General features: G+C 42.8%; 1 protein-coding gene across 1 annotated transcript in view; it reads left to right on the top strand.

Annotated features, from left to right (window-relative positions):
- Positions 1-15,329, top strand: part of LOC126293182 (reelin domain-containing protein 1) — a 109,670-nt gene extending 94,341 nt beyond the window's left edge. Inside the window, exon 4 of the mRNA XM_049986283.1 lies at positions 13,561-15,329. Coding sequence (XP_049842240.1) covers positions 13,561-13,621 — 61 coding nt within the window. The 3' untranslated portion in view covers positions 13,622-15,329. The remainder of the gene's footprint in view (positions 1-13,560) is intronic.
- The last annotated feature ends 8,577 nt before the right edge of the window (positions 15,330-23,906 follow it).

The following is a 23,906-nucleotide window of genomic DNA, read 5'->3' on the forward strand; positions in this document are numbered from 1 at the left end:
TTCCAATGTGCGTTCCCGCGATGTCGACAAATACGGATGCGACAATCATGACGGTGTAAACAGAACCTGGATTCATCGGTAAAAATGACGTTTTCCAATTCGTGCAGCCAGGTTCGTTGTTGAGTACCCCATCGCAAGCGCTCCTGTCTGTGATGCAGCGTGAAGGGTAACAGCAGCCATGGTCTCCGAGATGATAGTCCAGGCAGCAAACGTCGTCGAACTGTTCGTGCAGATGGTTGTTGTCTTGCAAACGTCCCCATCTGCTGACTCAGGAATCGAGACGTGGTTGCACGATCCGTTACAGCCTTGCGGATAAGATCCCTCTCATCTCGACTGCTATTGTTACGAGGCCTTTGGGATCCGGCACGGCGTTCCGTATTACCCTCCTGAACCCACCGATTCCATATTCTGCTAAGAGTCATTGGATCTCGACCAACGCGAGCAGCAGTGTCGCGATACGATAAACCGCAATCGCGATAAGGTACAATCCGCCCTTTATCAAAGTCGGAAACGTGATGGTACGCAGTTCTCCTCCTTACACGAGGCATCACAACAACGTTTCACCAGGCAACGCCGGTCAACTGCTGTTTGTGTATGAGAAATCGGTTGAAAACTTTCGTCATGTCAGCACGTTGTAGGTGTCGCCACCGGCGCCAACCTCTTGTGAATGCTCTGAAAAGCTAATCATTTGCATATCACAGCATCTTCTACCTGTCGGTTAAATTTCGCGTCTGTAGCACGTCATCTTCGTGGTGTAGCAATTTTAATGGTCAGTAGTGTATTTGAAAATTCAGTACTTCAAGGAATAACGTAAGTAGAGAAGCAAAAGTGGACACACATGCTTGAAATGGCGTAGGATTTTACCGAATCAAAAAAAAAGCACATGACATAACCAACTAATGGCGCTTCATATGATACAAAAGGTGCGTGGCTGAGGGTACAGGGCGTGACCCAAATGCCTATTAAGATTTGAAAATTCAGTGCATTGCAGAAAAAAAACAGATGGCGCTTCCTATGATACAAAAGCAGTAGTTTCCATAACGATTTTTAGTAAAGACAGTGTTCTTTATAACAAATACTCATTTATCAGCAATATCTGTGTTCGAAGGACAGTGTTGTGAACAGCTCTGTAGAGTATATCACTAGGTATGCTGGAAAACAGTTAACAGACCCTCGGAGTATGAGATGGGCTCCATTGGTCCTCAACAATTAACCGTCATCTACCCCCCTCCCCTCCCCCGCGCCACGTTTTTTGAAGTCCCCACACAGAAATTGTTCTCCGCATCACAAAATCTGGTACGCATTAGCGTCCTCCAAACAGCTGTTTGTGGAATGTCAGTGCGACTTGCGACTTCTCAAGCGGTGGCTTCACCAAGCGACAATGAACCCTCTAAAGTCTCCATTTCTTCCTGAACGGACAAAATGCCGCGATTTTAGGCGTATGTGACTCCCTACTTCGCTTCAACTCATTTTATACAAGATTCTCATGCTGGGTCACTGTCTTGTTTCTGTCCAGCGGCACCTAGTGGCCGGTTTTTGCACTCGATTTTCGTTTCAATAAAATTCCACGTTTCCGGCATGTGTGTCAATTTTTGCCTCTCTGCTTATTCCGTGAATCGGTGCATTTTGAAATGTTAACGCACTTTTGGATCACCCTGTTCAGCGCTGACGAATACCTGTACGAGACAAAACTACGTTTATAGCATTTCTAGGTTTAGAGAACGCTAACGGCAAAGTTAACTGGAATACGGTGTTTTAATTTCTGACGGTAGCGCAGAGACAATACTGGGAGCGGAGTATTACACAATCAACCAAAGTTACCCATCACCCCCCTACTTCGAAATTTGTGTCACAGAAAACAACAACTGGTTCTGCGGCATGCGTATATATTTAGGTGCAATGTTTCCAACAAAAGCTGGCTCTGCGACATGCGTATGTATTCAGGTACAATATTTCCAGATTGTTGTTGTTGCTGTGGTCTTCAGTCCTGAGACTGGTTTGATGCAGCTCTCCATGCTACTCTATCCTGTGTAAGCTTCTTCATCTCCCAGTACCTACTGCAGCCTACATCCTTCTGAATTTGTTTAGTGTATTCATCTCTTCGTCTCTCTCTACGATTTTTACCCTCCACGCTGCCCTCCAGTACTAAATTGGTGATCCCTTGATGCCTCAGAACATGTCCTACCAACCGACCCCTTCATCTAGTCACGTTGTGCCACAAACTCCTCTTCTCCCCAATTCTGTTCAATACTTCCTCATTAGTTATGTGATCTACCCATCTTCCCCTTCCCTATCTACCCATTCTTCTGTAGCACCACATTTAGAAAGCTTCTATTCTCTTCTTGTCTAAATTACTTATCGTCCATGTTTCACTTCCATACATGGCTACACTTCATACAAATACTTTCAGAAACGACTTCCTGACACTGAAATCTATACTCGATGTTAACAAATTTCTATTCTGCAGAAACGCTTTCCTTACCATTGCCAGTCTACATTTTATATCATCTCTACTTCGAACATGATCAGTTATTTTGCTTCCCAAATAGCAAAATTCCTTTACTACTTTAAGTGTCTCATTTCCTAATCTAATTCCCTCAGCATCACCCGACTTAATTCGATTACATTCCATTATCCTCGTTTTGCTTTTGTTGATGTTCATCTTATACCCTCCTTTCAAGACACTATCCATTCTGTACAACTGCTCTTCCAAGACCTTTTCTGTCTTTGACAGAATTACAATTTCATCGGCAAACCTCAAAGTTTTAATTTCTTTTCCATGGATTTTAATACCTACTCCGAATTTTTCTTTTGTTTCCTTTACTGCTTGCTCAATATACAGATTGAATTGCATCGGGGAGAGGCTACAACCCTGTCTCACTCCCTTCCCAACCACTGATTCCCTTTCATGCCCCTCGACTCTTATATCTGCCATCTGGTTTATGTACAAATTATAAATAGCCTTTGGCTCCCTGTATTTTACCCCTGCCACCTTCAGAATTTGAAAGAGAATATTCCAGTCAACATTGTCAAAAACTTTCTCTAAGTAATTTCCAGATTACCAAATGAAAAAAGAAAATAAAAAAGTGCGTAATGAGGAAATCGTCTATTTCGTTTCTCTTTGCAGGTTGTTCAAAGCATTCCTGAGTAACATCAATAACTGGTGGAATGTTACGTTGCTCGGATGCAGGATTGAATCCTTCGTAAGAAACCGCCCATCAGATCATCAACCCAGCCCCGGTCCAAATCGTCCCACTCATCATTAGCGATCTTCCGTACAGTGGATACAGTATGTGGTCGTTTTCGACCTCCAAAACAGCTTGTTTCTGTCAGTCCCACACATGTTAGATTGGGTTCATGTATGGGGAACAGGAAGGCCACAAACCATTGTTGTGATCCTTGCATGAGGAAGGAATGTGTTCATGAGAACAGCACGATGATCACGCGCCTTATCGCCCATCAAGATAAAGTGACAACATTTTGGAAATGCGGTGTGACTATTGTTTGCAGAATCTCGTCCACGTACCCTAGAGCAGTGAGATCGCACTCTGTTGTGGTTGGCAGGGGAGCCGACCGTGTTTTTCTAAAGGAGGCCTAAATGCACGCGTTTTAGCTCACGCACGCTGGCGTGAGGTCTGGAACATGACAAGGGAATTAGAATTGAGAAAAACAGACGTAGCTGGTGGAATACTTAACTTTAATCCATTAATGGAGAACGTCGCTCTTTATGGTACATGATTCACAATATCAATAGTACGGATACTGGCGCCTTGCTAGGTCGTAGCAAATAACGTAGCTGAAGGCTATGCTAACTATCGTCTCGGCAAATGAGAGCGTAGAAGTCAGTGAACCATCGCTAGCAAAGTCGGCTGTACAACTGGGGCGAGTGCTAGGAAGTCTCTCTAGACCTGCCGTGTGGCGGCGCTCGGTCTGCAATCACTGACAGTGGCGACACGCGGGTCCGACGTATACTAACGGACCGCGGCCGATTTGAAGGCTACCACCCAGCAAGTGTGGTGTCTGGCGGTGACACCACACACTCCACAATCATGAGAGGTGTGCGTGGCCCCATGTTATGCCACCCCAGAGCATCACTCCGAAACCACCTTGTTGCACATGTGGGATACAGTGCTTGCGGCGATCTGTGTTACCAGGTTGTTCCCGAACATGTTGTCTGCGATTATCGTCTGCAAACAACACCCGACGCCAGTTCTGGGGCGTCCACCTGCGTGATTTCTTGGCCATCTTTAACACAGTTCGTGGTGATGTGTTCGATGCGCTGCTCGCCATAATTGTCGGGAATTGACATTCACATTGTGCAATCGTCTCCTAATACACTGAGGAGCCAAAGAAACTGGTATAGGCTTGCGTATTCAAATACAGAGATATCTAAACAGGTAGAAGACGGCGCTGCAATATAAAATTGTCCTGTATTAGTTGGACGAAGCGGATATGGCTAATGACTTTAACAGCTCTACTCTGGTATGAAGATGGTCATTACCGACCGAAATTAGTAACCTGGTTACAACTAAATATTGCGATTCAAGACTAGAATTATAATAAAGCAAATATTTTCATGTCACAACTTGTGAATTCGGAAATTTGTTGTTTAGTGTGTTGTGCACTTCTAGACAGTAACGAGGCAGGGCGCTATCTTGAATGCATGGAAATGAGACGATGACCCGTTTGTTGATCAGTTTCTGCGAGTTGAAGAAACACAAACAGTTGAAGCACGTCCAGATAAATTACGACTGTAATTGACTGTTTCGCGAAAAAGAAAGGCCCTATAACTTGGTCATGAAGTAACCCACACCACACGTTCACTTTCGGCAAAGCGTAAATGTTTTCTTGCACAACGTCAGGTTGTTTTGATCCCTATACCCAGCAGTTTTGACTTTTAACACAACTATTGGTATAGAATGTTGCTGCGTCTGAAAACAGCACTTATCTAAGAAAATCCGGATTGCCCTCAATTTCATTTAGTGGTTGAACTGGCAAAGTTTGTACAATCACAGCGATCACTCGGCTTTATCGTTTGTCTGATCTGAATTTTGTCGACATGCCGTCGTAAACGTTTGTGCATGACGTTGAAGAGTAGTGTCTTAGGTACGTTTAATTTAAGTCTAACTCGGGCAAGTGATTTTTTTGGGCTTCTGGTACAAGATTGCCGATTTGTTTTAACTTTGTGAACACTTGTCCTCGGCTAGCCTGGTGAATGTCCTTTCACTGCGCTTTTTGTATCTCGAAACTGGTAGAACCGTCGACGAATAGCTTTCTAGTTTTATCCTGAAAGCGACGCTGCACACTGACATTTGATTTAAATTCAGCCTAGTAAAGAAAGCACTGCGCCTTCTGTTGCACCGTCAACATCGTACTGCGATGTGGGTCAAATCGGCAGCAAACCAGTTCGTACCTCTTTTTCGCAAGTCAGAGTCATCGTTTGACGTCATACCATGCGGTAGCTGAAGAGTTTTTCAGTAGCGCTTGTTCAAAATCCTGTAATTCTTTTTGGAACTCCCTGTATAATGGAGACAGAATAGCAATCTGTCTTCAGGCCACGAGTGGCCTACCCGGGACCATCCTACCGCCGTGTCATCCTCAGTGGAGGATGCGGATAGGAGGGGCGTGGGGTCAGCACACCGCTCTTCCGTTCGTTCTGATGGTATTCGGTCCAGTAGCTCCTCAATTGGCATTACGAGGCTGAGTGCACCCCGAAAAATTGCAACAGCGCATGGCGGCCTGGATGGTCACCCATCCAAGTGCCGACCACGCCCGACAGCGCTTAACTGCGGTGATCTCACAGGAACCGGTGTACCCACTGCGGCAAGGCCGTGGAGGCTTAGAATAGAATACAATACTGTGCAGCAAGCGTACATTCTCAGAAATTTCTTTCTCCTCTTAAGTCTAGTGTTAGCTATTAATATATTGATTCTGGTCTTGTTTATTCTAAATCGACGCTGGGTGGTCATCAGCTTATTCATTCGACGCCTCGTCACTTTCACTGACGAGAGCAATGTTATCAGAGAGTATATTAAAAAACTAGAAACCTCCTTCGATTGCGTAAAAAGCACCTAGTGCTAACCTAGGTTTCGGCGTAGATAACTACACCTTCTTCAGAACAATAAAACCCACAAGTGCCTAATAAGACCTTTGTCAATGATTAAAAGAACACAATAGCTATACATTTATAAACGAATAAAAGGGAAAACACAAACAGTACATGTGTACAAAGTCTAAATCATTACTTAACTTAATGGTGTTCGCTCCACCTCACACCGGCCTATGTTAGATGGGCCATGACCCGCCATAAACTCTTTTAGTGATTGACAAATGTCTTCTTAGGTACTTGTGGGTTTTATTGTTTTGAAGAAGGTGTAGTTATCTACGCTTAAGCCTAGGTTAAGACTAGGTGCTTTTTACGTTATAGAGACGGGTTTCTAGTTTTTTAATATATTAACTAACGATTGCTGACGCGCTGCGATGTTGAAGGTTATCAGAGAGTCTTAATGCCGATATTTTTTGTCGTTGCATGTTTGACGCATTTATTCAACAATAGGATGCGAAAGACTGCACACTTATATTACAGCCACATTAATCCGAGCACTTTGTTCACGGTCTACTGTCGTTATTCCTCTCTCTTGTTTCGTGCAGCTATAGCTATGACTTACAACTATTTACCAGAGAATCACGAACATCTTCCATCTTTACTTTTTACATTGATGAATCTCATTCTTTTATAGTTTGACAAATCCAATTGACGTGTCTTGATTTTCTTTAACTGCTGCTTCTAACAACCCTACCACAACAAAGGTAAAATTTAATTATGATTGTTGTGTTGCCCAGGCTGCTAAATATTGCATTTTCGGGAAACAACAAAGTTATACTATGTGGCAGGTGTCATTAGAGCACAGTTAATAAAGTCATTTCATGAAATAATGGATAAACTAGGCACTCATCTTTTCGTGTTTCCCACGCTGGTCTCGTTGTGAACTCATGGCTGAATCGTCGAAAATCTAGGTGGTGATGATTCCAAACACGGATGCAAATAGGCCTAGGTGTTATTCTCCGATATTCAAAAGTTTTATAGATGTGTTTCATAAACCATTCTTGAAGATTAAACCTTTGCAAGTTAGCACAACGGTGATGTAAAAAAGTAATCAGCACTCCGAATTTAAGCTATACTTCTTTTTTATTACTTTTGTTGCAATATCAAGTAACTCACAAAACATCACTTCACAATGTAAAACATACTTGACAATATCTTCCTCACTGTTAAAGTTCACATTTTATAAACTGACTTCGATTTGCGTCTTTTCAACATGACGACCAAGACTTGCCTCTCTCTAATAACCGCTTACGCGCCCAAAAATCAGAGTCACAAGTACGTCAAAGTTCATACAGAAAAAGAAAGAATCACATAAGAATAATAACATTGCAATATAAACATATCGATGTATCAAAGTACCTCTACATTAATGAAATCAGATCTGAATGTCGTCACAGAAATATGTTAACTATTTTACAGATACACAGTAGAATATTGCAGGTATTGAGAGGTCCTTCCATTACGAAGCACAACGTCAAAACTCGTAAACCAAAATTGATTGCTATCCAACGCATCCTCAACTTTATTCATCAATTGATTAAGTAATTAATTATTAATAATGACGAGTTCACTCAGTATTTGCTAACATTAATTGCTGTGTAACTTTTTAACTGCTGTTACTTTTATCTGTGTGACTGTCTAGAGTAACTTTTTAGTTTTTCTGACCAGTGATGTCAGTTTTAATCTTTTTAAATTTTTTTAATATTTGTGCTAGCGCAACCTACTGTAACTTCCGTGCTTTAATTTTTCTCTATAACTGTCTACGCAGTATAATAGTATGCTATTAGCAGCTGTATGTACCCATTAATTGTTCTGCGTATGTAGCTTCTGTGTTTAAAGTAGCTACCTTCACAATTACGTACATTATACGCAATTACAATCCTTATGAACACTCCGTATCTGACCTATTACATGCGAATACCATGCTACTGTATAAACTTTATACGTAATCTCAATATGTGGATCTCTAATACAAAACACTTCCACTACCACCGAACTAAATAATATATCATAGTAAGTCAAAGCGGAATGAAATTTTCACTCTGCAATTGACTGTACACTCGTATGAAACTTCCTGGAAGATTAGAAGTGTGTGCCAGCTGAGACTGGAACTCGGAACTTCTGCCTTTCGCAGGCAAGTTTTCTACCGACTGAGCTACCCAAGTACAACTCAAAAGTTCTCCGCACAGCTTCACTTCCGCCATTACCTCACCTCCTACCTTCCAAACTTCGCAGAAGCTCTCCTGCTATATCCTTTCTTCCAGGAGTGCTAGTCCTGCAGGTATCACAGGAGAACTTCCGTGAAGCTTGGAAGGTAGGAGGTGAGGTAATGGCGGAAGTGATGCTGTGATGAGGCGTCGTGAGTCGTGCACGGGTAGCTCAGGTACCGGCACGATAGCTCAGCGTGTTCGGTGAGAAGGTTAGCTGCTCTCTGGAATAAAATAAAACTGAGTTAATGGACCAATGATTAACTTGAACAAGTTTAAGAGGGGGTCCGCTCCGAGCAAATGGTTCAAAATGGCTCTGAGCACTATGGGACTTAACATCTGAGGTCATCAGTCCCGTAGAACTACTTAAACCTAACTAACGTAAGGACATCACACATACCATGCCCGAGGCAGGATTCGAACCTGCGACCGTAGCGGTCGCGCGGTTCCAGACTGAAGCGCCTAGAACCGCTCGGCCACACGGGCCGGCCCCCGAGCAAATACAACGATCAATTACGAACAAAAATGAGATAAAAAACATTTAGTAGTGTACTTGCCCGTGCAAGGCGACGGTCTCGTGTTCGAGTCTCGGTCTGGGACACACTTTTAATCCGCCAGGAAGTTTTATGTCAAACCAGTTATTGTTTCAAAGAATATAATCTGAATAGACAATCACTGTTCTCTAAATAAACATAAGGGTGTTTAATTCTGACTGTAATAATCAGTTTTACTTACCTGTGCGACAGTGGACAAACAGGCAGTTGCAATGCAATATCATTTCTCTGGAATGCGCTGAAAGAAATCGCATTGGTCTTGTCATTACTTAAATTGGAAAAGCAGAGGACAGTGTAGGTGAGCTAAACGGCAGCAGATCACAAGTTTATTGTCGAATCTTGTGAGCAGCAGTGCGAGTCCGAAACTTTTGAATAGTCAGGCGGGATGTGGAGACTCAATAAGGAATAGCTTCCTCACTTTTCTGGTTTAGTTCTATATTAAATACCGAAATTTTAAAAAAGTAAGTCTGCATTACTGATCAATGCAATTAATTCTTTGGACAAAAACTTGGCACATTCATGAAATTAACTTTTCATCCAAAAGTTCCATTCAGTACAGTAAAAGAAAAAGGGGTATGTTAGTTTCCTACAAAGAACTAGCTGGAAAAAATGCTCCTGTCGGGATATGTTCCTGTGTAAAAGACACTGAGAGAAAAGTGGGGAACCAGCTCCCTCAGTCCACAATGCAACTTCGTCACCAAAACATTTGACACACAGAATTCTAAAATCCTTTCACGTTGTCTCTCTTGGTAGTGGAACCTTCATACTGAGCATATCCCTCTCTCTGCCACTGTCTCTCCCACTGTCTCCTTTTTCTCCCGCAGGCACTTTCTCCTTTCTGCCTTTTCCACTCCCTTCGCTATTCTTTACTACTGCCTCCTTCTCTGCGACTTTCGCTGTCTCCCTGTCCGACTGCCATTGCCCTTTTCCCGTTCTTTTTCTCTCCCACTGCTGCTGTCTATTTCTTTTTCGCTAACATTCTGCTGTCTTTCTCTGCGGTCACAGTCACCATGAACTCCTTTCCACCCACGTCCCTGGGGATGGTTTGCTCGGCGTCTTGACCTCCAGACCGGGAGCAATTTAACACGTGCGTGTAGGGAAGGTGGGCAAGACATTTTGTGTTAAAATTCGTCAGGCTGTGAGAGCCGAAACCGCACAAAACTTACGCATGGCCTCCACCCATCTCTCTTTTCCATTTTCACTACCTCACTCTGTCTTTTGCTCCTGCTGCTACTGACTTCATCGATCCCTCTTTCTCTTTCACTGCCACTACTATCTCTCACTGACCATTACTGTCTCCTCTCTGTTTGGCTCCCACCGTCATTATCTTCATCCACCTCTCTTTCTATTTCACTGTCACTTTCTGTCTCCCATCATCACTATCTCCTCTATCTTCCACTGTCACTGTCTCTCCACTACTTTCTTTCAGAACAAAAAAAGCGCGATTATGTACATGTGCCAAAATTTGTGGTGAGAGAGACGGAATGAGGATTAAGACGGATGATACCCAGTTTTCTGCTAAAGTTTTTTAAGAAGGAATGTATTTCTCATTTTTGTGCTCCAACAGGAGTATTTTCTACCTGCTTTCCTTCTTTTCTCTGACTGGGTGTGCTGCCTATATAAAACGAGTGCTGTAGTTCAGAAAAGTTTTGGCAGTTTGTTGATATATTTCGACACAACAAAGAAGTACCTATGTATACAATGTCATTAACGAAATCGTCTGCCGTCCAAAGCAAGGTCTCTTTACGCTGTTTTACATAAAAATGCGCAACATTTTCAGTCCAAACCTACAGTGTACCAAAAATTGCTGTGTTTTATTTCCAAATACAAAGAATTTCGTATGAAATTTTCTACCTGGTTCCCTTCTTTTCTCTGTCAGAACTGGGTGCGCTGCTTATATAAAACGAGTGCTGTAGTTCAGTAAACTTTTGGTTGTTTGTTGATGTATTTCGACACAACAAAGAAGTAACTCTGCATATTGTGTGATTAACACAAAATCGTCTTCCATCCAAAGGAAGATCACTTCACGCTGTTGTACATAAAAATGCGCAACATTTTCAGTCCAAACCTACAGAATACCAAAAAATGCTGTGTTTGATTTCCAAATTCAAAGAATTTCGTATGACAAAATAATTGTTTGTAAGATGCTTACGTCAACTGCTGGCATCAGCGAATAATTTCCAGGTCAAGACAGCCTGTGTAGGCGTGAAGTGTCCACTGGACAGCGCGTGAAATTTTACTGGTGAAAAAACACTCAATAAAAACATAGTTTCGTGATTTCATAACGTTTGCGATGACTCCTGAAACCCTAATATGTGATCAGTACGTCATTTAAGAGTACATTTATTCATCAGACAAGACACTACCCGCATATTTTACTTGCGTAATTACGATAACTTGGAATCTCGGTAACGGATAATGACATTGAAAAAAATTTGTAGTACCCCTGAAAACATCGTCTTACAAACATGTATAATTTCGATGAACTGCAGTGAATAAAATTACAGAAGTGGCCATCCAGACAAATAGTACATTTCGTACCCAAAAATCATACGTTTTGGGATTTTTTCAGGAACCGCGCATGAACAAATGGTCCTTCTATAAGGCTCGTAAAGCCCGCCTTATATCGCACGTAATGCAAGGAGCCAACCGATTTGATCAATATGCCTGGCCTGGAAGAAGTGTGTAATGTTTAATTTCTGACCCTATACGGCATGAAAGCTGCAGTATGCCGGTCCTTGCGATAGGTATACTAGTGGTCACTAGGCCAAGGGCTACACAAAACACTTGACCCTTTACCTCTGTGATCAGCCGAGATATGACACCTTGAGAAATCTCATTTTCGCTCTCGGCTTTTAGGAACATATTGGTGCCGTGAACTGTCTTTCATGGACCGACAACCAAGTATCAACAATGACTTGAACATCCAAAATTCCCTAAATGCGACATTCTACAATACTGGCCAATAGAATTGTTCCAGGAAGAAATGCAGATGATAAACGGGTATTCATTGGTCAAATATATTATACTCGAGCTGACATGTGATTACATTTTCATGCAGTTTGGGTGCATAGATCCTGAGAAATCACAGCCCAGAATAACCACCTCTGGCCGTAATAACGGCCTTGATACGCCTGGGCATTGAGTCAAAGAGAGCTTGGATGGGGTGTACAGGTACAGCTGCCCATGCAGCTTCAACACGATACCACAGTTCATCAAGAGTAGTGACTCGCGTATTGTGACGAGCCAGTTGCTCGCCATCATTGAGCAAACGTTTTCAGTTGTTGACAGATCTGGAGAATGTACTGACCAGGGCAGCAGTCGAACATTTTCTGTATCCAGAAAGGCCCGTACAGGACCTGCAACATGCGGTCGTGCATTATCCTGCTGAAATGTAGGGTTTCGCAGGGATCAAATGAAGGGTAGAGCCACGGATCGTAACACATCAGAAATGTAACGTCCACTGTTCAAAGTGCCGTCAATGCGAACAAGAGGCGACCGAGACGTGTAACCAATGGCACCCCATACCATCACGCCGGGTGATACGCCAGTATGGCGATGACGAATACACGCTTCGAATGTGCGTTCACCGCGATGTCGGCAAACACGGATGCGATCATCATGATGATGTAAACAGACCCTGCATTCATCCGAAAAAATTACGTTTTGCCATTCGTTCACCCAGGATCGTCGTTGAGTACACCATCGCAGGCGCTCCTGTCTGTGATGCAGCGTCAAGGGTAACCGCAGCAACGGTCTCTGAGCTGATAGTCCGTGCTGCTGCAAACGTCGTCGAACTGTTCGTGCAGATGGTTGTTGTATTGCAAACATCCGCATCTGTTGACTCAGGGATCGAGACGTGGCTGCACGATCCGTTACAGCCATGGGAATAAGATGCTTGTCATCTCGTCCGCTTGTGATAGAGGCCGTTGGGATCCAGCACGGCGTTCCGTATTGCCCTCCTGAACCCACCGATTCCGCATTCTGCTAACAGTCATTGGATCTCTACCAAAGCGAGCAGCAATGTCGTGATACGATAAATCGGAATCGCGATAGGCTACGATCCGCCCTTTATCAAAGTCGGAAACGTGATGGTACGCATTTCTCCTCCTTACACGAGGCATCACAACAACGTTTCACCAGTCAACGCCGGTCGACTGCTCTTTGGATATGAGAAATCGGTTGGAAACTATCCTCGTGTCAGCACGTTGTAGGTGTCGCCACCGGCGCCAACCTAGTGTGAATGCTCAGAGAAGCTAATCATTTGCATATCACCGCATCTTCTTCCTGTCGGTTAAATTTCGCGTCTGTAGCACGTCATCTTCGTGGTGTAGCAATTTTAATGTCCAGTAGTGTACTTTCTGCAGCGTTAGCGTACGTGAAAGCACAGTCTAATGATGCCTTCTTTCGTATATTCCAAGTGGCAGCAACAGCATTCCTAAATCAGGCCTCCACTGAACACACCTATTCTGATCAACGATCGACGCAAAAGCGCTTGCCCGCGCTAACTGCCTCCTTGACAACACCATGGACTTTGGAATCCAGAGAGTCTCCTTTGCAAATGGATTCTGGAAAAGTGTTTACTGTGGCAAACAAAGCTGCAACTTGTCATAACTTAACACTCTGTCAACTGCACTTGCTGATTTTGTCTCTCTGCTGTTGACTGAGCACATTTTGTGGTTTTGTGTTGCAGGGGCTCGGTGGTGCAGGATTACGCGACCTTTTGGGTCGACATCGTCTCCAGGGTAGCGTGAGCGACGGTCGAGTCCCGTCACGTCATCGCCTACGTCAGAGCTGCCGTCCCGCCAATCACAAGCCAAAGCCGCCACCGCCTGACCAATCACAGTCGACCACGTTTCCACCACTGTGTCACTGCAGAGCCTAACACACACACACACACACACACACACACTTTATGGAAGTTACTATGGAGCGACAATTGGCGTCTGTAGCTTATTGATAGTGAGCGTAAATACTTGATTGCATCACTGCAAAATACAGCCAATGCGTAACCGGGAATCTCTTCAACTAATTGCTTCCTTTTGGAAGAATAGGCGCTGAAATATGTCAGTGCTGTCGAAGCCCACAGATCTTACAGCCACAGATTCTCTTGAATGTTTCTCTAAACCTCAATACATCATTTCTTAAACCCAACAATGATATTAGAAATTGTGAGGTGTGTGAGAAAAGTACCGAAATTGAGTTTTTATCTACCAATGCTCTCATTCTTTTCAAACAACAAGCTCCTTTAACACATCCTTCACATTGTTTTGTATGTTTTACAGAGACCCAAAATGACGTCCTTGATCTTTGGCTTGCTCATTCAAGTTTTTAGCGGCAGAGGAGATATCTCGGTGTGCCACTCCTTACATTGCCGCTTTGTCTCACAGTCACACTCAAAGGTCCAGGGTTCATCACCTGTGATCACCCGACCGAACCATTCGTGGTCATTGTCTGTCCTCTCAAGAAGATCAAGACACACATTTCTCCGATTTCTTCTGCAGACAAAGTATCTCATTACGCCATGTACAGTTCTCGAATTTCTTCAGCTGTTTGTCTCACATTCTTCTGATACAGGCAATCCCGTTCGATCAATTTAGGATCTCAGTTCAGAAATGCGTATATATCGACTGTCCATTCACTTCATCTGTATAAATAATTCAGTTTCCTGGAATATCAGTCTCCAATATTTTTCATGTTCTCTTTATTATTGCATGGAGATACTGCATTCAGTCTGATGTGTTTACTCTCTTATTAATGATGTCACTACTTCCGTTTGTTTGAGTTTTTGTTCAGGACATCTGATGTCTACTTCTATATTGTTAGGCAATGCTTTTAACTAATCAGTGTATTTTTTTTATCCCAGGCTCAATGTCTTCCTCCATAACAAATTTGATTTATCCTGCAGAGAATCCAGAAGAGATAGTATACGACTCAGTCTATCACCTTGTATGACCCTAGCTTATGGCATAAAAGAATATTGAAATTTCATTCACAGTAATCATAAATGGTTTTGCAAGCATTTACTCCACTGGGGCACTTCTCATGTTACTGATTCAAAGCCAACAAATCATTGGCCTCTAAAAGGCGGTCACCAGCCCAAATAATCGGCGCGTTGACAGTTGAATTACAAAAACGTTGCCATAACTAAAAATGTAAATATATCTAAACTTATGCAATATAGTAATTCGTTTGATGCAAAAGGGGAGAACTCCCTACTTGCTTACTACAAGTTTCTCACCACTAGAAGTCGGTGGCTATCGGCACCATGAGTATTAACCAGCCACAGAGAGGCTATCGTTCTGCGTTTCAGAATGTACATTCAATTTGCATGTAACCCTTTAACATAAGTATGTAATATGTTATGTGAACAACTGTTTTTGTATTGTGTTCTTATTTAACTTGTGTAGTCTTTTTGAGTGATCCACACAATAAAAAGGAATGGATGTTTACAAATATTAACAGTTGTGTTTTGAATTGTTCGTTTACAGTTTACATCAAGACGCAAGATCTAGGAACTGCGTACCAAATAGTTTACTATGGATGTCTGAACAGATGATTTCTCACATCTACCATAATTTTGGTTGATGTACTGAATAATATACCAATTGTACTCGACAGTTCCACTTCCACACACCTAACATTCCATGCACTGGGAATCTCCATTTTTAATAGCATCTAGGCGTCGATTTAATCAACATTTCTATGTTTTTAAAACATTTAATCCCAAAATTACTTGTCTTTATTCTGATGTGGACTCACAAGACTGAAATCATGAACTCTCTGTAGCTAGTCTAGTGGCTAGCATTTCTACCTGTGGGTCACGGGGTCCTGGGTTCGATTCCCGCCCGGGTTGGGGATTTTCTCTGCCCGGGATCTGGGTGTTTGTGTTGTCCTCATCACACCATAATCATTCGTGACAGCGGCTAGACTGGACTGTGTACAGATTGGGAATGTGTACAGGTGCTGACGACCGCGCAGTTGAGCATCCAAAATGTGTGTGAAATCTTATGGGACGTAACTGCTAAGGTCATCAGTCCCTAAGCTTACACACTACGGAACCTAAATTATCCTAAGGACAAACACACACACACACCCATGCCCGACGGAGGACTCGAACCTCTGCCTGGACCAGCCGCAAAGTTCATGACTGCAGCGCCCTAGATCGCTCTCGCCCGCATCTCGTGGTCGTGCGGTAGCGTTCTCGCTTCCCACGCCCGGGTTCCCCGGTTCGATTCCCGGCGGGGTCAGGGATTTTCTCTGCCTCGTGATGACTGGGTGTTGTGTGATGTCCTCTAGGTTAGTTAGTTTTAAGTAGTATTAAGTTCTAGGGGACTGATGACCATAGATGTTAAGTCCCACAGTGCTCAGGGCCATTTTTGAACCTAGACCGCTCGGGTAATCCAGCGCGGCAGTTGAGCATCCCACAAACCAAATATCATCATCATCATCATCATCATGCGAAATCATGAATTGTTGTCTGCACTACAGGAAAACAGAGACAAAAGTTCTCTAATAAAGAACCTTAGTCATAAACCTTATTGTTAGCATCACTACTGAAAGACAATTCTGCTGGCGTGTATCTGTGCCTTGCATTTGTAGTTCAGCTGAGAACCTTCTTAGAACTGATTATAAAGATAAATTACACTAATGAAATGTATTCATTTAATTAAATGAATTTTATTTTTCAGTATGTTGACTACACTGAAATACTTGTCTAGAGGCCACATCCAATAAGGAAAATCACATTTAACTTATTCCAAATTTTAATATACATGATAGTGTGTAACCTTATGAACAATTTAAGCTTTAACACACCCTCATAACACAAGTCAGTACCAATTAAATACCATTTCAGCAAATGGATTTCAGCACATGGACAGCTATTGATAACATGTAGAAAATACTTAATAAATGATACAGATATAAAAAGTGAGGCTAGTTTTGGTATTTAACAAAACAATTACCTCTTGTTATTTGATGATAAAGTAAAAAGTCGAAACTATCTGTAAATTTTATTATTTTCTGATTATTATACACATGATTGCCCATTTATGCATAATCAAAAAGCCACCAATTAGTACTCATTTTTTTCATTGACGATGTCCAATTTTTGTTCTAGCTGCATCTGAGAATGTTTTACCTTAGACAAATTGGAATTAGATTTGAGTTAACTCATAGTATACCACTTTCGAGTTAATAACGAATGGTTGCAGAGAAAATGATGGGTATCTAGATTGCTTGCTCGAAATAGTGCTATTAATAGTGAAGCATGTGAATGTATTTACATTATCCCAGGCAAAAAGCAGTGTGTTGTCTGATACAGTTTTGATAAGAAACTGGAAAGGAAGTGGATTTGTGCTGCTGGGACACATTTTTACATGGTTTTCCTTTTATTTAACGGGATCAATTTGGCAGTCATAGCAGTTTAGAATTGAAAGCTATAGAAACGTTAGCCAGCCGAAAAAGGTATTATAACATATCAGTTCCATATCGACAGGAACTGTTCTCATTATACACAACGTTGTCGCTTATGGGTAACCAGAGGCGACCTTATTTGACTCTTGCTATGGAGAGCACCTCACCTTATTATCAGGTGGGATTGAGGGAGGACACAGAAGCAATTCAGAGGCGGGCTGCTAGATTTGTAACTGGTAGGTTTGATCATCACTCGAGTGTTACGGAAATGCTTCAGGAACTCGGGTGGGAGTCTCTGGAGGAAAGGAGGCGTTCTTTTCGTGAATCGCTACTGAGGAAATTTACGGAACCAGCATTTGAGACTGACTGCAGTACAATTTTACTGCCGCCAACTTATGTTTCGTGGAAAACCACAAAGAAAAGATAAGAGAGATTAGGGCTCGTGTAGAGGCATATAGGCAGTCATTTTTCCCTCGTTCTGAATGGAACAGGGAGAGAAGATGCTAGTTGTGGTTCGAGGTACCCTCCGCCACGCACCGTATAGTGGATTGCGGAGTATGTATGTAGATGTAGATGTATAAGAAGGTTGAATTTTAGGAGCTGCTGAAAATTTTGGTGAATCGCTGTAGAGTAATTACACGTCCTTTGATTTATTACCTGTGAATATCTTCGTGTCTCTCCTACACTGTAAACGCAGGGAGTGGACAAAAAAACTTGAAACAGCAAAAACACAACACACTACCGTACCTAATATAGTGTAGGAAAACCTCGGGCTTTCAAAAGAGCTTCCAGTCGTCTCGCAGTACACCTTGTACAACTTTCAAGGAAATCGTATACCATTCTTCATGAAAACACATGGCGACTTCAGGTAACTATGATGGAGATGGTAAGCGATCGAGCACTCTTCTCTCCAAAACAGACCACAAAGGTTCAGTAATACTGAGATCTGGTGACTGGTGGCCAAGGGAGAGGCGACATTTCATCGTCGTGTTCGAAAACCCGTCCAGGACGATGCGATGTGTGCCAACAGTAGCCCAGTCCTATATGAACACAGCATCACCATTGGAGAACAAACATAGCAGAATTACACGGACCTGATCAGCGAAAATAATCCTTGGCAGTAATGCGTTCTTGCAGATTAACCGTGGGGTGCATGGAACACCACGATATGGCTGCCGAAATTATAACCGAAACCACACTATGTTTCACTCTTGAGGCGTAAACTCGGCCAGAAACTGGAAACACTGTGAAAGAAGTCCCCTCCAAGCAAATGAGTTTCTTCCATTGCTCCATAGTTCATGTTTCTACATCTAAATCTACAACCATACTCCGCAAGCCACCTGATTGTGTGTGGCGGAGGATACCTTGAGTACATCTATCGGTTCTCCCTTCTATTCCAGTCTCGTATTGTTCGTGGGAAGAAAGATTGTCGGTATGCCTCTGTGTGGGCTCTAATCTCTCTGATTTTATCCTCATGGTCTCTTCGCGAGATATACGTAGGAGGGAGCACTATACTGCTTGACTCCTCGGTGAAGATATGTTCTCGAAACTTCAACAAAAGCCCGTACCGAGCTACTGAGCGTCTCTCTTGCAGTCTTCCACTGGAGTTTAACTGTCGTCTCCGTAACGCTTTCGCGATTACTAAATGGTCCTGTAACGAAGCGCACTGCTCTCTGTTGGATCTTCTCTATCAACCCTATCTGGTACGGATACCACACTGCTGAGCCGTATTCAAGCAATGGGCGAACAAGCGTACTGTAACCTACTTCCTTTGTTTTCGGATTGCATTTCCTCAGGATTCTTCCAATGAATCTCAGTCTGGCATCTGCTTTACCAACGATCAACTTTATATGATCATTCAATTTTAAATCACTCCTAATGCCTACTTCCAAATAATTTATGGAATTAACTGCTTCCAGTTGCTGACCTGCTACGTTGTAGCAAAATGATAAGGTATCTTTCTTTCTATGTATTCACAGCACATTACACTTGCCTACATTGAGATTCAATTGCTATTCCCTGCACCATGCGTCAATTTGCTGCAGATCCTCCTGCATTTCAGTACAATTTTCCATTGTTACAACCTCTCGATATACCACAGCGTCACCCGCAAAAAGCCTCAGTGAACTTCCGATGTCATCCACAAGGTCATTTATATATATTGTGAATAGCAACTTCTCTGCGGCACACCGGAAATCACTCTTACTTCGGAAGACTTCTCTCCATTGAGAATGACATGCTGCGTTCTGTTATCTAGGAACTCTTCAATCCTGTCACACAGTTGGTCTGATATTCCATATGCTCTTACTTTGTTTATTAAACGACTGTGGGGAACTGTATCAAACGCCTTGCGGAAGTTAAGAAACACGACATTACCTGGGAACCCGTGTCTATGGCCATCTGAGTCTCGTGGATGAATAGCGCGAGCTGGGTTTCACACGATCGTCTTTTTCGGAACCCATGCTGATTCCTACAGAGTAGATTTCTAGTCTCCAGAAAAGTCTTTATATTCGAACTAATACGTGTTCCAAAATTCTACAACTGATCGACGTTAGAGAGATAGGTCTACAGTTCTGCACATCTGTTCGACGTCCCTTATTGGAAACGGGGATGACCTGTGCCCTTTTCCAATCTTTTGGAACGCTACGCTCTTCTAGAGACCTACGGTACACCGCTGCAAGAAGGGGGTCAAGTTCCTTCGCGTACTCTGTGCAAAATTGAACTGTTATCGCATCAGGTCCAGCGGCCTTTCCTCTTTTCAGCGATTGTAATTGTTTTTCCATCCCACTGACATCTATTTAGATATCTACCATTTTGTCATCCGTGCTACAATCTAGAGAAGGAAGTTTAATGGCTTCAGCATCACGTTTACCTGTTACGGGCATTTCCTTCTCTGATATTCGGTTTTGGAATTCCAGGTCCCTTCCTCTGGAGCTCCATTCGTATTGTTTTGCTGCCGACAGTGTTCACAAGTGCAACAGTCGGTTCTGCACTGAATGTTGCGGTTGTCGTTGTGTTAGTTTCCGTCACAACTGTTTTCGCTCAACACACACTTTCGTCCGCCTTATAATTTCCTGGATGGTGTCCATCCGCTTTCCGTATGTGGAATATAAATCTTGGGTAGGTTGTCTCTTGAAACACCAAACACTTTGGCTCGCTTGTATACGGAAGTACCTACCAATATGAGCACCATGAATTTGCGCACGTTCGACTTCACTTAGAGCCAACATAACGCACTCACAAGTACACAGAGCACCGTTCTGACCACGGATGACACCTGCAATGCACTGAGGACACTGCACAGGTGGTCAGATACGGCAGCGTAACGTGCAGGCTGGGCTAGCATCTGTATTTATGTTCAAGCATTTACTTCTCGCGGAATTCTCACGTTTTTGTCTAACCCCTGTCGATTATGTATTTGATAGGTGAATCCTTTCCTCCAGAGACCGTTTTTTCACTGCCCCAAATATTTGTTTCGAGGTTGTTATTTGAAATATGCCAGGTTGCTTTTTATCGATTTTCGTTAGTGTACAGGTTTCAGTAGCAGCCTCACTGCAAGTTTTTTTCTGAGATCATATCAGAAGTTGTTGGTGGACAATATTCTTTATAGGATTTCTGAAATGACATTGTTCTCACACTTTACTTCTGGTCCAAGCAAATATATCTTTTTCACATCAAACTTATATAAAGTAGTTTCTATAACTGTGTTTCATTACCGCAATCTTTTTTAGTTACAGGTGTATACCTCAGTCTTACCATCTCACCCATCACCACTAAATTTTTAGTCTTTTCTCAAAAATTGCTTTGTCTGAAAAGCATCGAGAGGCATAAGCTGTATAAGTAACTTTTTTACTCATCTTCATTTTCTTATTGTTGGCTGCAGTTTGTCATTTCTAGCGGTAGATTTTTCAGGCTGAAATTTTTTGTTTAACTTTGCAGGTTCCAGATCACTAGATAGTTCTTTTTTTGGTAAGCCTGTTAGATGATTTCTGATTGCACCTGCTTTTTATTATGTCACATTGTTCTATATCACACTGTCTTTACAATCTCCACTTCCATAAAACTGAAATTTACATTGTTACTCCCAAATTAAAAACACGTCCGATTCCATCAAAAGCATATCCACCGCTACTGCATTCTGTGCTAATAACAATATTCCAAATAGTTTACAAAACAAAAGAGTTTACAAACATTCTTGACAAAAAAGAATATTGACCAACTTACATCATTATTGTGTAAATGAAATAAATTGAATAATTAGCGTCAGATTGCGTAATTAATTATAGGAATTGTAAGTGTGACAGATATTTCGTAATTTCAAATATTTCTAAACGAAGAGTAATTTTCATTGTGCTTGCGGAGTTTGCACATATGGATTGTAAGAAATTAATTTCTTTTTATACATTTTTGCCCGAAATAGACTATTGGCCATTAAAATTTCTACACCACGAAGATGACGTGCTACAAGCGCGAAATTTAACGGACAGGAAGAAGATGCTGTGATATGCAAATGATTAGCTTTTCAGAGCATTCACACAAGGCTGGCGCCGGTAGCGACACCTAAAACGTGCTGAAATGAGGAAAGTTTCCAACCGATTTCTCATACACAAACAGCAGTTGACCGGCGTTGCCTGGTGAAACGTTGTTGTGATACCTCGTGTAAGGAGTAGAAATGTGTACCATCACGTTTCCGACTTTGATAAAGATCGGATTGTAGCCTATCGCGATTGTCGTTTATCGCATCGCGACATTGCTGCTCGCGTTGGTCCAATGACTGTTAGCAGAATATGGAATCGGTGGGTTCAGGAGGGTAATACGGAACACCGTTCTGGACCCCAACGGCCTAGTATCACTAGCAGTCGAGATGACAGGCATCTTACCTGCATGGCTGTAACGGATTGTGCAGCCACGTCTCGATTTGTGAGTCAACAGATGGGGACGTTTGCAAGACAACAACCATCTGCACGAACAGTTCGACGACGTTTGCAGCAGCGTGGACTATTGGCCGAAGACCGTGGCTGTGTTTACCCTTGACGCTGCATCACAGACAGGAGCGCCTGCGATTGTGTACTCAACGACGAACCTGGGTGCACGAAAGGCAAAATGTCATTTTTTCGGCTGAATCCAGGTTCTGTTTACAGCATCATGATGGTCGCTTGCGGGTTTGGCGACATCGCGGGGAACGCACATTGGAAGCGTGTATTCGTCATCGCCATGCTGGTGTATCACCCGGCGTGATGGTATGGGGTGCCATTGGTTACACGTCTCGGTCTCCTCTTGTTCTCACTGACGGCACTTTGAACAGTGGACGTTACATTTCAGATGTGTTACGACCCGTGGCTCTACCCTTCATTCAATCCCTGCGAAATCCTACATTTCAGCAGGACAATGGAAGACCGCATGTTGCAGGTCCTGTACGGGCCTTTCTGGATACAGGAAATGTTCGACTGCTGCCCTGGCCAGCACGTTCTCCAGATCTCTCACCAATTGAAAACGTTTGGTCATTTGTGGCCGAGCAACTGGCTCTTCACAATATGCCAGTCACTCCTCTTGATGAACTGTGGTATCGTGTTGAAGCTGCATGGGCAGCTGTACCTGTACACGCCATCCAAGCTCTGTTTGACTGATTGCCCAGGCGTATCAAGGCCGTTATTACGGCCAGAGGTGGTTGTTCTGGGTACTGATTTCTCCGGATCCATGCACCCAAATTCGCGTGAAAATGTAATCACATGTCAGTTCTAGTATAATATATTTGCCCAATGAATACCAGTTTATCATTTGCATTTCTTCTTGGTGTAGCAATTTTAATGGCCAGTAGTGTATAATACATCGTATGCGTATGCAAAGTCATTTTAGATTCATCTAGGTAAACAGCGGCGATAATGTTCAGCTGTACAATATTTGAAAATATTCCTGGCATCGGCCATTTCTATAAAAAAAAAGGTAAATTTAGAGGAGTCCCATCTTAATACTTAGTTTTATCTTAATTTGTCTGTCGGTTCTTCTTTCTAGCAACTCTTACAAAGTTTGTAAGGGATTATTTCATTGTTCTTTGGCGTTCTTGCCGTTAACCAATACCATGTGCATACGCCAGTATCTGAACTGTTTGTACAGGACAGCCACCCTTATACAGCAGGGCAACAAAGGTTGTGACCCGCGGCACCCTTACAGCACGGCGGTACGTCCACGATATTCTACGCCCCGTTTTGACGCCCTTCATGGCGAGCCATCCTCGTATTACATTTCAGCAAGATAATGCCCGCCCGCACTCAACGAGAGTTTCTGCTGCCACACCCTACCCTGGCTAGCAATGCCGCCGGATCTCTCCCCAACTGAGAACAGTGGGCAGGATCCTCCAACAATGTCGGCATTTTGACGATCTAAGCCCCAGTTGGGCAGAATGTGGTTCGACATCATGAAGTAGGTGAACCAAGAACTCTACAAATCAATGTCAAGGCGAATAACTTCTTGCATAAGCGCCAGAGGTGGACCATCGTCTTAATGACTGCTCGATTTGTAAAGCTCCTACTGTTGAATAAATCGTGCTGTTTTTCTACTCTGACCAAAGACTACGCGTGAATAATAAGCGATTCAAAATTGTCGCTTAGCGTCTGAAACATC

Source organism: Schistocerca gregaria, chromosome 10 (genome assembly GCF_023897955.1).
Source record: "Schistocerca gregaria isolate iqSchGreg1 chromosome 10, iqSchGreg1.2, whole genome shotgun sequence".
NCBI classification, from domain to species: Eukaryota; Metazoa; Arthropoda; class Insecta; order Orthoptera; family Acrididae; genus Schistocerca; species Schistocerca gregaria.